The sequence below is a fragment of the Triturus cristatus genome, chromosome 9 (assembly GCF_964204655.1).
Source record: "Triturus cristatus chromosome 9, aTriCri1.1, whole genome shotgun sequence".
Classification (NCBI taxonomy): domain Eukaryota; kingdom Metazoa; phylum Chordata; class Amphibia; order Caudata; family Salamandridae; genus Triturus; species Triturus cristatus.
This window is the reverse complement of record NC_140592.1, coordinates 1222241344-1222255745: the sequence shown is the minus strand read 5'-3', so window position 1 is coordinate 1222255745 and position 14402 is coordinate 1222241344. Positions and strand designations below refer to the sequence as shown.

General features: G+C 44.9%; 1 protein-coding gene across 1 annotated transcript in view; it reads left to right on the top strand.

Moving 5' to 3' along the window:
- The first annotated feature begins 1198 nt into the window (after window positions 1-1198).
- Window positions 1199-14402, top strand: part of DCAF5 (DDB1 and CUL4 associated factor 5) — a 351953-nt gene continuing 338749 nt past the window's right edge. Inside the window, exon 1 of the mRNA XM_085627298.1 lies at window positions 1199-2027. Coding sequence (XP_085483424.1) covers window positions 1820-2027 — 208 coding nt within the window. The 5' untranslated portion in view covers window positions 1199-1819. The remainder of the gene's footprint in view (window positions 2028-14402) is intronic.

The window sequence follows — 14402 nt, the reverse complement described above, 5'->3', positions numbered from 1 at the left end:
GTGCTGTGTCTCTGTTCCTGCACATAAAGCAAATCTATTCAAATTTAGCTTGTCTTCTGGATATTTCTACTTTACACACATCCTCTCCTCTTCCTGGTCCCAGAAGCCCCTGGGACAGACTCCCATCCAATCACCATGCTGCAGATCAGATCAGGGATTGGACTGAGCGGACTGAAAAGACGCTCAGGTCAGGGAGTCTGTGGGGTTTCTCCAGCCCGGCTGCTGGAGAAACCTAAGTGCGCATGTGTGTTTTGGTCAGCCTGAGATGGCCGGCAAAAACACATTTGCGCACTTAGAGTACACATACCATTTCTCTTACCCCTCCCATCCCTCGGCCCCGCCCCTCCCTACAGCGCTGGAGGAGCCGCTGCTGGTGTCACATTCCTTTATATTCCAAATCAAGCGTCATTATGAAGTTATTACATGTGGCACTACATAAAAACCAGTACAACATAAAGATGACACTTTGGTAACAGAAATCTGAACGCCAAATGTATTTCCCAGGACAACAAATATATTGTAATTGGATTTATATAGCGCTTACTACCCCTGACGAGGCGTTGAAGCGTTTTATGAGGAGTACCACGCTAACCTCATTGTGATTGGTTAATCTAGTAGTTATTGTTGGTTATTGTGATTATGGATGTGCTCTCAAAAAAATGACATGCATTTACTCCAGTTACTTTGTTATATATATCTAAAGAATAATGTATTTTCATAACAATTTATAAATGACCCTCTACAAACTGAAGTGTATTTTTCAAACATAAAGGACGTCCAGAACTATTACACTTTAAACGAAGGCGGAGTCTGCCCGGACAGGAAATACAATCTGCTGCTTTCATATGAAAGCTGCGTCTTCGAAGCAGGCGCATTAGCACACTAAGCTATTTCACTTAAATGGCTCGACTATATAGCCTCGATTTATGATGGAAATATGATACCGGATATGATTTCTTGGCATTTAAGGAACATTTTCCTATTTTTATCCAAAAAGTTACTGTGTCAGATAGAATAAACCAGCAGGTGGGGAGAGAAAAAAAAGATCCAGCGCCCCTCCCCTAGCCCCGTCACAATAGGAAGCGGATCTGCTCGTAAAAATGATAAAACTCCGCCCTGAGGATGAAAAGTCCTGCACTGCTGCAGCCAGTGACAGCAACAACACCCCTCCCCTGCGGCTGCAAATGACAGCACAGGGGTACCTGCCTGGGCAGCCCCCTCCCTTCAGAGTCCGCTTATTATGACGCAGCAGAGACTACATAAAGTCCTAGCTTTCTGATTGGCCGAGGGGAGGGGATCTCATCACCACCCAGGAAGTCAAGAGTAGATTGAGGCAGCAAAAAAAGAGCACAGAAAACTATTCTTAATTTGTTTATTTGACTATTTTAATCACGCTCCCGTGGGAGTGGGAGGGCAACTGGCTCCCCAAGTCCCCGTGCCCGCTGTCAGTTTTAATTAACCCGGAGAATAAAAGGGAAAAAAATAAGCATAACAAAAAAATATGTGTGTATTAGAATCTGGCAGGAGGACTTCCTTGTTGCATCCAGGAAAGAAACTGCTGCAGCTGTGGATTAGTTGCTTGAAAGGAGGAGTCACAGGGGGCTGAGGGGAGAGCGCACAGAGGAGGTGTGGAGGGGGCTGAGCAGCACCAAATGCAAACTGATTAAACATCCCTGCCTGCCATGGCTGGGTGAGGAGAGGTGAAGCAGCAGCAGGCACAGGAAGAGGAGCAGGAGTGGCACTGCACAGATCCAGGAACCTACCGCGGTTGGATCCTTTATTTTTCAAAATATTTTTAGTGGAGGAGGGGGCTGGAAGCATGAAGAGGAAGCGGGGCTGTGGCATGAGATCAGTGCTGGGCTTCTTGTCCCAGAGGGGCCTGGAGGGAGACCCCCTGGTGAAGGAGGACTTCCAGAGGAGGAGGCTGCTGGGCTGCAAGAACCTCTACAAGAAAGATCTGCTGGGACACTTTGGCTGCGTGAATGCCATTGAGTTCTCCAACCATGGGGGCCAGATGCTGGTCTCAGGTAAGTCTATATGTGTATTCTTGGTACTCCCCTGTTACCCCACCTAATCACTACCCACCCACTGTTTACCTCTGGAAATACCCCTCCCCTGCCTGCCGTTCCCTGCAGTGCACGTGCTGGGGTGCATGGAATGTTGTCACCGGTCTATTAGCATGGAAATGCTGCTCCTATGCCCCTGTCAGAGACCTAAAATGGTTGACAGGTTTGAGGATGCAGGGGGAGGGGTGTGTAAAGTTGAAGAGTGCTCCACCATTTGCATGACTGGGGGATTGACGAGCGAGCGGGACTGGTGCAGGCAAAGAAACTGGTGACTTTAGAGCACCGCCCGCCGATGTTGTTTGTGTTCAAGGTGACAACTTGTGGGGAGAGGGAGTCGAAAAATGCACCCAGAATTATGCATCATCAACGATGCAACTAAGATAAAATAAAAGTCACTTTAACGCGTAGTTTTCTCCGGGGGCTCCGTTTTATTTAATTTCATTCATAGTGAAGGATACATTATCTTTACAGTCTCTCTTTTCGACTCCATAAAAAGGTATATACACACACACATACTAGTTGGAGTTGACCGAGGATACACTTAATGGAAGTAAATAAAACTAGACCCTCCGTACATAGTGCTGGTTAATTTTGGATCCCCTTGGCCTTTGGAGTGCCCTGGGGCAACTGTCAGGAGTCCGGAACGGGGTGGCGGCGTTGACGTTTTTTGGAAAGACTTGCTACGCAACTTGTGTTTATTCTTTCAACGTTCACTCCGCATGGTCTGTTCCTGCATCAGGGATTTGTTTCCACATAGGGCGTGGAGGGTGCGAGGCCGCGGGGGTGGAAAGAGTGGGTATAAGAGGACACCGAGTGGGCGCATAGCAGAGTGGCCGGGTATGGCGGGCCCGGGGCGGCAGGGGTTCTAAATCGAGGCCCCGGCTGTAGGCGGGCGTCCAGGCCGCGCTATCGCTGACACTTGGAGACAGGCTGGGTAATCGATAGCCGATGGCCACGGGCCCTGGGTACCACCAGCCCCCAGGAGTAGTCTTACTGACTGTATGATTTTGTTTTTTCCCCGAAAAATTGTTTGTCACGTATATCTTTTTCATTTTCGTTCTGTGGCACTTTACCCAATTTTAATTGTCAATTGATTACTTCTGTCTGCACGGTCTAAAAAAAGACCATTGCATGCTACTTTGATGTCATTTCTTTTCAATGGACCCCCTTAAACTGTTTTTCAAAGGTACTCGGTACACTCGCAACTGTATAGTTAAAGCTTTCAAGCAGCGACGATACTTGCTAATGTTCGTTTTTTTTTGTTTTTTTTTGGTTGGTGGAACTGGCAAATATGTGTCGTCATAGCCTGGCAGGTATCCTGCAGTCAAACAAAGTATTGTGTTTTCAACGTTGGAACTTTTAGCCGAAATGCAGTGAGTCCCTTGGGTCTTTAGTCTAATATCTTGGATCGACAAGGATGATCCTTTGCTCTTGTTGCTGCAATTTTTTTTGGGTTGTTTTTTTAACATTTGAAAGGACATGCCCATAATCCAATGTATTATCAAACTTGCCAACATTCCATAGTCAAAAAGAAGTAGGAATATCTGGGTTTTGAAATTGCTAATTAGGAAAATAGTGAAATCATCATAAAAATCTCATGACTTTTTGTTTACAGTGGTTACCGCAGTGTACATTATATCACAACATTAATTAAGGAGGCATCCTGGCCCAATGCATGAAGCAGTCGCTGTTAACAGTTCTAGCCATACACAAGATTCCTCAAGCCCTGGCAAAGCCAATAACTAGCCTTTGCAAGCTTCTGCAATGGTTACTCTTGTTTCAAGCATCTACCACAAAAAAATGGAAAAATAAACATGTCAGCTATATGGTTATTATTAATGTTTAAAACAACTACACCCTTTTTACTTTGTAAGCATATCACAGGAATATTTGATTCTTATTGGTGCACAGAGAAAGTTTATTGGCTCTGAATTAGTGTAACCTGAAGACCAAGTGTAAACGCACAAGAATGACTGGGGGGATACAGGTATAAAGAATTGAAATCAAAAAGTACCAATCTCTGTTTCCCAGATGAACATGAGGTAGTGAGACCATCTGCCTTGGATCTATATGTAAAGTTTTGCAACATAAGGCAGAGGCCCTTTCAGGCTGGGGGTGCAGGGACAAGAAGCGGCTCCATGCTTCAGTTCATGAGGTCAAAAATCACCATGCCTGTTAGTCAACCACGTATACAGTTCCTGATACAGTGCCTGTCCCAAAGATTAAATCCAAAGCATGTTAAAGGCACAGACAGTTATGTTGCGTTCACTCTAAATAGCTAGTATGATTTATAATCAAATGTGATGAAAGAGAGTGAGCTTTCACTATAAAGCTGTCTCTCACATCACCCCCCCCCCCCCATTTCACCCACTTCTTTCTCTTTCCTCTCAAAAGTTAAGGCACTTTTTTCACTTTCCAGGGACGCTTTTGCATTTAATGCCTGGCTCGCTTCCCTATGTATTGGTTTTATTTGTGTTACTACTCGATGTGCAGTTAATTGCTGAGCATCCTGAAAATTGTAAGATCATAGGCGCTATGACTGTGCAAAAAGCCATTGCCTACTCCTAATTGCTGTTATAGCAAACAAATGATGGACGGAATTCTGACAATGCAAACATTCTCCCCCAGTCAAAAGATCTGGGTTAAATCCATCATTCTTTTGCCCACTACGCCACCCCAGTTTGGACTCAGCCATATGCAAATCAGTCTTGACCCTGTGCCTCATGGGAACAGTCCAGACCGAACTGCCAGGCCAGGTCCTCCCTGGACCGGAAACAAGCATCCTGGGACCGGTTTCAGGATATGTCACCCTTCTTCAGCCAGGCTAGCTTGAATCCAGTGGCACAGTGAGCAAGGGACCCACGTCTGGGCATACCCATCCCACTTACGGAGGACCTGGCTTGGCAATTCGGGCTGGACTGTTCCCATGAGGCACAAGGTCAAGACTGATTTGCATATGGCTGGGTTCAAACTGGAATGCCATGGTGAGCAAAAAAACGATGGATTTAGGCCCAGATCTCTGTACTGGGGTGAATGTATGACATTGTTCTGCATTCTGTCCATCAACTGTTGTTTTTGCAATTGTCAACCCGAGTGGGCAGGGTATGCCCAGACGTGGGTCCCGTGCTCTCCATGCCACTGGAATCAATCAAGCTATCCTATCTGAAGAGGGGTGAAACCCCGAAACCGGTCCTAGGATGCTTGTTTCCAGTCCAGCTCGAACTGCCAAGCCAGGTCTTCCTTCCCTGGACTGTTCCCATGAGGCACAGGGTCAAGACTGATGTGCATATGGCTGGGTTCAAACTGGAGTGGCATGGTGAGCAAAAAAACGATGGATTTAGGCCCAGATCTCTGTACTGGGGTGAATGTATGACATTGTTCTGCATTCTGTCCATCAACTGTTGTTTTTGCATTTGTCACCCCGAGTGGGATGGGTATACCCAGACGTGGGTCCCGTGCTCTCCATGCCACTGCAATCAAGCTATCCTGGCTGAAGAGGGGTGAAACCCCAAAACCGCTCAAAGGATACTTGTTTCCAGTCCAGGGAGGACCTGGCTTGGCAGTTCGGGCTGGACTGTTCCCATGAGGCACAGGGTCAAGACTGATTTGCATATGGCTGGGTTCAAACTGGAATGGCATGGTGAGCAAAAAAACGATGGATTTAGGCCCAGATCTCTGTACTGGGGTGAATTTATTACATTGTTCTGCATTCTGTCCGTCAACTGTAATTTTTGCATTACTCCTAATTGCTAGCGGTGGCCAGTGTGCATTACAGTAGTGTTGCACAGATTTTGCTGGTAAAGCAAAACTGTGCGTTAAGACGACATGTTAGTCTCTCTACAACGTCAGTATCTGTTGGCCCAAGTCCTAGCTAGCTCACAGTTCCTCACCCGAACTCCTAACCTTTCCAGATTAGCAGGTGATTTTGGCAACTATGAACATTACCCTCTAGTTCCCAAGGGAACCGTGAATACAGATCCTCCCCTTTTTGTTACTCACTTACTCACTCATGCATTCCCGTAGTAACATAAGAAAGAAACGAAGAAAGTTTACAATACCTTTTTGAAACTATCATAGTCTATTATGAAGCAAATGTGCTGCGATCATCAGGCAGATGCAACTAAACAACAAAATCAGCATTACTAACAGGGTGTAAAGAGTTAACATCCCAACCATGGCAAATTATATCTGGCTATGTCTACCCTTAGATGTGAACAAAGTGTTCTCTGGGATCTGCCTCAGACCCCATTCCTGGTGTATGTAGTTTGGTGGTCCATGTCATGAGTGTAAACGTAGTTACGTATGGATACATGTCAGGCACTGCTGTCGTTTAAGAACAGTCCTCTCTACTGGAATTCTCCTCTCCGAATTAAAAAGTACGGGACACCGTTTATATGATAAAACTATTGTGATAGAAGATGCAACTATGTGACGGTGTTATGTCTAGACGTTAGGAGCTGTTGCTGAACGAGCAAAGAAAACCGCATTATGTTATTGGGTATTTCTAGCATCCTTGTAGGAGATGTGCAGACAAAACCCCCAGAAGAGTCTTTGAATACCAAACAACATGTACTGAGAACAATTTCGCATACATAAATGCATTATATGTGGCTATGTAGAGCAGAGGCAGCCTAAAACGTCTAAGATGCAAAACTAAGGGAGAACCAAAGGGGGTCCAGAAGGGATATCACTACAGTAGGACACTTAGTAACGTCCTCGATGATCTTTCCATAATTTACATATTTGGAATATGTAATTAAATATTAGCATTCTTGGGTTCTCACATTTCTGTTAGAAGGTACAGCATTCTCTATTAACTTTTAAGATGCAGTAGGGTTACAAGTGGTTTTAAAATGCAAAGCAAGGCTATCTACCTCCATCATAATGGTGAGGTGGTCAGAATTTCAGGCCAGTAAACACACTGTTACGGTATTACCCCAGAAGTTCTACTGCTTATAGGAAATTGGGTTACCGGGTTGCGGGGGAGGAGGTGTTAGGGGGTGAAACCCTGCTCAAGCAGCAACCACAATCTCTTTCAGGGTGAAACACAAGCAAACCCCAAATTGACCAGTGCTTAACCCTTTGGTAGCTTGGCAAAATGCAGTCAGGCTTAACTTAGAGGTAATGTGTAAAGTATTTATGCAGCACTTCAAACAGTAATATTGCAAAAACACAAGAAAAATCCCACACTCATTTAGAAACATGGAGGCAAACTGAATAAATAATTTGAGACCAAACCCAATCAGTAAAATAGGAGATATCCAATTTCAAACTTTTAAGTAAAAATGGTGCCTAGAAGCACAAAGCACAAACTGTGGTTATCTGGTCGCACCGGATGGGAAAAAAGTCAATGAAGCGCAGGCCCAGTTAGGCACACTGAACAAAGTAGCTTTGATCCTGGCTGCGGAGTATTGCGAGATCCAGCATCGGATGCATTGCACCGCGGCGGTTCCTAGGAAGCTGTGATGTGAAGTCCTGCGTAGTCGTCGAGGATGCTGTCTAGGGGCTTCCAATGTGAAGGCTGCGTTTAGGTTGCGTCTAGAAGCACCGGTTTCAAAGAGGTTGCGGGATTCAATGCACGGTTTGGGATGCATCACGCTGTGGCGTTCCTGAAGCAGAGCTGCGAGGAGATGCGTCGGTTCTGCTTACAGTGGCATAGTACTTTCACGCCCACTTCCAAGAGTTCAGCACTAGGGTGGCACCAATTGATGTGTAAAACACACAGCAGACCGAATTTAGGTGCTAGGTTCAAGGTGATTGGAGCCTTTTTCTGTCCATGAGGCTCTGATCAGGAGACCAGCCAACTAGCCATAGGAGTTACTTAGGTGGTCCTTGATTCAAGATGCAGGCACAGTCCTTTTCACTCAGGCAGCAGGAAAACCCAGTAGCAGTCCTTCATGCAGAGCATCACAGAAGTCCTTCTGAATCTTCCACAGGTCCAGCGGTGTACTGAAGAGTTGGGCCAAAGGGACCATTATCTATAACTGCTGCCCACTTAGAAGTAGAAGAAGATTCTTGAGGTTTTCACCTCCGGAGGTGCTTGGAATTTCTTGCCTCCCTGGCCTGGCCCCAGCTTGCCAGCGGTCATAAAAGACTAGTGTCAAACTCTTTGTTAGTGTGCTCAGGTAGAAGCTTGGTGATGTGCAAGCGTGGTAGGTGACAGCTCTATACCCCCCCCCGCCCCCCTTATCAAGTCAGTGATGACCCTGCCAACACCTATTCCCCTTTGTCTCACTGTCTGGGAGCAATACTCAACAAGCATTTGCAATGCAATAGGTCTTGCATTTGCGAGAATTTAACCTATTGGCATTGTAAATGACAATGCCTTTTATTTACGTTTTAAAAACCAACACATAAATAAAAGGCATTGCCATTTACAATGCCAATGGCTCAAACTCTAACAACTGCGAGGCCTATTGCATTGCAAATGCTTGTTTGATTAGTTACCAATTCACTGGGTTATCGATCCATATTTTCTTCATTCGTTTTTATGCCTGCCACAAGTAGTCATTGTTACCTCAGTGGTTTCTGGAGAGAGGACCTGCAGTGGAGGTTAGTCATTAAGAGCGAAGCCTTCCATCAAAGCAATACATGTTTTGGGAATGAAAGTGAGACCTTCATACATATATAATTTTGTTCTTGTGTAAAGAAAATGTGGCGACTTTCGGTTTGGTAAAGGAGGAAAATATTGCTTGAATTGTCCATAAGCGATCCTTCTTGATAATGTCCCATTAGGTTACCCCTACCGAAAATATGACTGCTACAATTAAATGGTGGTCATATAGCTTTCATTTGGAATCCGTATTTAGGATATAGCATGAATCGTTTTTTTAATCAACCTTGGAAAGGGGATTCTGATAATCTGAGTTGGTGATTCCGCCGTTTGTGCCTCTCCATCACAAGTTCGAACAGTTTCACCATACTGTTGCTGATTTTGAACTGAATGCGCTCAACAGATGTATATAATGACTATAATAGCTTGTGAGACCATAATAAAACATCCTCGCCTCCCAAACGTTTTGATGGCCCCCATCCAAGTCTTACTGTACGTGTCACTCAAATTGTGATGTGTTTTCTGCGGTTGGCCTCATTGGCTTATCTCATTTGAATTATTTGTACCTCATGCAGATACTGAGTTATGTTTCATGATGTCTACTGTCACCAAAGCCCCATGGCCCACCATTCTTTAAACACTGCTTCTTTACTCTGCTTTGTGTTATTTTATCCCAACCCCATCAATTACTTAACACAGAAGAGGTTTCAGTGGTTATGCAACCACTGTCCATGTGTTCACATCTAAAGGGCCAACAAGAGTGCATTCTTTGAAACAGGGAATTAAGCTTTTTTTAATGTTTGGTGTTCTTTCATTCCCATTTTGGTTCGCCCAAGCAGCATAAAGCATGGTGTCAAGGGGCAGCCCTCTTGACTCAGCGGCTTACCTCGCTCTTAGTGATGTTGCTCCACTTTTCTACTATGTGCACTTACACAGAAAAAGTAGCACACAAGGGAGAAAGTAAAAAAATGCACCATCTTTCCTATAGTGCTCAAAGGGAAAAAAGTTGTTTCCTCGATGGAAAGGATCTGAGACATCCCATAACAAGCAAAACAGAAAGCAGCTCCACATACGGGCCGGGGAGGAGACCTGGGAGGGCGAGGGCTGCCCGCGCATGCGCGGTACCTGTAACTTTTGCGTGCCCAGTGGCGGCGCGTGCGGCCGGTGCAGGCAGCGCCTGTCCCCTTCCGGGGCTCCCGTGGTGAAGAGGGAGCCCCGGCGCCAGAGAGGAAGTGCGGGAGCTGAAGTCCCAGGTCCCAGGAGGGGGCCCGGGTGAAGAGCGGCAGGTAGCAGTGCGGGGCTCCCATGCCTAAGGAGAGAGCCCCGCGTCGTGCTGGCAGAAGTATAGAGGAGCTGGAGTGCTCCGGAAGCGCGCCGCAGCCAGCCGCCATTCAGGAGGATTCCTCCCGCAGACCGGGTGAGCGGGGGATTCTCCATTTGTCCAGTGGTTGTGCCGATGAAGGCACAGTGTCAATGTTTATTTCCTGAGCGGACCCGCCGTTGCTGGCCGCTCCAACGATGGGGCGAGGTTTAAAAAAAGTGAAAGTGAAGCTGCATGCTGGCTTGCGAGGATGAAAGGGGGACAGAAGATGTGCACGCCGCATGGCTGTAAGCGCATACACAGGCTCCAATCCGCCTAAAGCCTGCGCGTGCCCATCTCCTGTCCCACTTCCGAGGCAAGTCAGCAACAATAGATCTCGCTGCAGTCTTGGCAACCACGGAGCACATTAATCTCCAGATTTGTACATGCCACTGTTGACATAATACAAAGCTAAGGGTAGAGCAAAGGGATACGATGTCATGGTGTAATAGTAGTGATGGCGAAGGTACAGCGGAGGGGTACGATGTTGTAGTATATTAGCAGTGATGGCGGGGGTTAGAGCGAAGCGGCACGGTGTTGTAATGTAATAGCAGTGATAACGGGGATACAGCAGAGGGGCACAAGGTCGTATTGTGATAGCAGTGATGGCGGGAATACAGCGGAGGGACACGGTGTTGTAGTGTAATAGTAGTAATAACGGGAGTAGGGAAGAGGGGCACGGTGTAGTACTGCGATAGCAGTGATGGTAGGGGTAGAGGCAAATGAAGCTTCAACATATATTTACAACAGGCACCGCACATAATACAGAACTAATTTATAAATGTTTACACAATTTCACTATAAGCCTGTGCAGTTTTTATATGGTACACGCTATTGCCAGGTAGGTTTTTAGCAGTGGCCTATACGTCACTCCTTGCAATATCAGCTGAGTATCGGTGGCAGAAGGGGGCCTTGTAAGATGGGGAAAGCCGCTTTGTTAGCAGTGGCTTGTAGTAATTTAACAATGATTTCCGATGCAGCGCAATATACATGATGCTAAATTCGGTACGTTTATCAATAAAGAAATACGAAAAGCAAGACTGTAAGCCCGCTAAATGTATTAATTAAGAAATATAAAAAGCAAGACTATAAGTCCGCTAAGTTCATTCAGAAAGTAGCCAACATAGTACCTTTAAGACAGATTAAAAAAACTAAACACTAAAGCGACATACATTTGTTTTCTTTAGTGTTTGTTAATAAACCAAGTAAACATGGCGCCAGTGAGACGGCCACTCATGTCCTCTCTTGAAAAGTTGTATTAATTAAACAAGTACACATGGCGCCAGTGAGACGGCCGCTCATAGCCTCTCTTGGAAAGTTGTATAAACCTCAATTAGTGAACAACAAAGCAGGAAGCTAATTAACACGGCATTGCGCCAGGCGCCAGCTAAACACGTACTGGATGCTAGCGCGTCTTCCTGAGCGCGTTCACAAAGTAAATACTACCTCCTGCCTCGAGCCTAATTAAAGCGCCGCCAAATACTAGCTGTACACTTTAGATGCAAACGCGTCTTCTCAAGCGCGTCCACAGACTACAATCGCCAAAAGCCCTGCGCGTGCCCATCTCCTGTCCCACTTCCGAGGCAAGTCAGCAACAATAGATCTCGCTGGCGACAGCGCTTTCGCGCTGCGTTCGCCAGGCGAGACCTAAAAACCAATTGCCAGCTACACTTAGCCCTGTAACCTAGGATACAGGCTCAGGGGTGAGGAATTTAATAAAATATCCACTTGTCCATGGGGCAGGTTGCTTCATAAATCTACTTGTCCTGTAACAAAATCCACTTGCCCCCTTGGTGCCTAGTAGTGCAGCGACAAATTATGGCAACAATCACATTATATAAGAGCTCTGATCGAGCCTCTCTGATTATGCGAAGGCTCGTACCATAGTAGTGTTCGAACACTTGCAATCCCCTTATATTGTCACATTTCTGCAGATCTACATACTGGGGCTGAAGGTAGTGGTAAGGAATAGTTCCAGGGTTCGAATGCCCTTTTGAGTCTGTGCAAACCTACTAACATGCATGTTTTAGGGGTTTCAACAACTATTCTCTAATATTTTCCCATACTGAGAAATGTTGAAAATTTTCTCCTGACAATGGCAGACGTAAACCTCTTCCAGAATTGGGGAAAAAAGTGGTTGGAGGGAAAATGCACTTGCAAACACTCAGATTTTCGCATGAGCAAATCTGTACATTTGCTCATGCTAAAATGCAGTTCATAAATATTTTCTAGGAGTACTTTTTCTTTACCTACTTCTCTTAATTCTTGGGAATTCACAAAAGCCGTATAGCTTCATGTAATGCAAGGACATATACCAGGGGTGCTTTTTTTAGACTTTCTTTAATAAATGGGCCCCTAATTTGGTCTGGCGTTGACTGTGACCTTTTGTGTTTATTAAAATGCTGTCTCTCTCTCTGTATTGGCTGGCTTCACTGTGAGTGACAGCATTGTGCTCTTTCACAAGGAGCATATCTGCACACAAAGTAGTTTTGTTCAGTACCAGTAACTACTGTGGCAGTGTGTGCTTTTTGAGACCAAAAAACTATTTTTGCTTTTGTCAATGTTTGTTATAATGGTGAGGACCCAGCAGCGCCCACACCAATAAGGTTTTAAAAAACAATGCCAAATCAAGTCACACACTGACAAAACTAAAAAGCTGGCTGCCAATTTCAGACCTACTGGCTTTACCATTGCTTGTTTGTTTCCCATAATCTTATTGAAACTGGTTGCACTGACTTTCCATTATGAATATTTTTTAGAAATACTAGCATGCATCAACACATGTTACTCAATGATGCTGCAAAGAAATGGTACCTAAAATTATCGAAATGTTTTTTTCCTGATTTCATTTTTTTAATGAACTTTTTATTTTGAAAGCAAAGAATCCTCAATCTTCCTTTCAAGCTTCTGGAAATATTTGCATCAAATCGTAGAGCATTCTGGGAGCATTATAAATAGCCTTATATTGCTAAACTTTGAAAACGTGTGTACACGTTTTTATACTGGAACCACTGTCAGTAGTGCAGTCAGAGCTTACAACATTTACTTAGAGCGCTCACCCTAATAATAAAGGCTTTCAATTAATGAACCATAAAAGCAAGTTTGGACAGCATTAAACATATGGGCAAAAATATTAAATTGACTGAAGACGGTGCCCTTCCCTGATCCATAATGGTGTACTGCAAACTGGCAGCCAAAGGGTTTGTGCTGCAGGGGTTTGGGCCAACTTGTCCCAAGGACAAAATACACATGAAAACTTGTTGCCCTTGACCCCAAACAATATGCCCTGGGCGTCGGGCTATAGGAATTCCACATCCCTGAGGCTGCAGGCACCAAGTGATTAGGACAAGAAAATTCCTATTTTCTTAAAGAGGCATTTTCAGAATTGTGACTTAAAATACAACTTTACCATTAAAGAGGGTAATAAATTAAAATTCTTCAGACCCAAACTTGACATTCCAACTTGCTCCAAATTGAAAGTCAGCACTTATTAAATGTAATAAGATAACCCAATGTTATCCTATGGATGAGGTAGACCTTGCAGTAGTCAAAAACAAATGTAAGAGTTTTTCACTACGAGGACGAGTAAAATTATGTGTCCAACTTTTTAAATACACTGCACCATGCCCTCTGTGCTGCTTAGGGCCTACCCTAAGGGTGGCATATGTATTGACAAGCATTGAAAATGCAATTGGTCTCGCCTTTGATTAAGTTAAAGCCATTTGCTTTGTTAATGGTATTGTATAGCAAAGCAAATGGCTTTAACTTAATGAAAGGCGAGACCTATTGCATTTTTAATACTTGTTCCTATTGGTCATGGTTACAGTGTCCAGGTCCTGAACGCAGATTCTACATGATATACGGGACACACAACTTGGTTTTCAAATATAAGTCAGGAACGTGAGACACGAACAACGAGGTCGATATGAGAAGCAATGAATAAAAAAAAGTTTATGCGCATCATCTTGGGGAGGCTAAGTTGCCCGGTGATGATCTAAAGCGGTGGCATGAAGGTCCCAAATTGAGTCAAGATCCATGCTGTTCACGTCTGAGAATTAGAGGGGATTCCACTGTCACAAAGAAGGTCTGGAGATGAGGAGATGAGGTCTCCAAAGGAGTTAGGGGCAGCGCCATACATAAAAAAAAATAAACGCACCGTGCCAGCCTGCCTCAAGCGCTCCTCCCGAGCAGCCCTGTCTGCCGATCATTTAATCTCCCTGTGCCTGAATGTGCCCTTGTATAACTTGACCGGAGCTCATGTAAAGCGCTCCGATACCTTCAGCTAGAGTTCGCGCTATAGAAATCTGCATAAAAAAACAAGCACTCGCCATCTGTTTTCACTCAGCCCCGTGTTTACGGGGCTGAGTGAAAACATATGGTTCCCACAAAGATAAGAAATACCTTCACGACAGAAGGAAAGCAG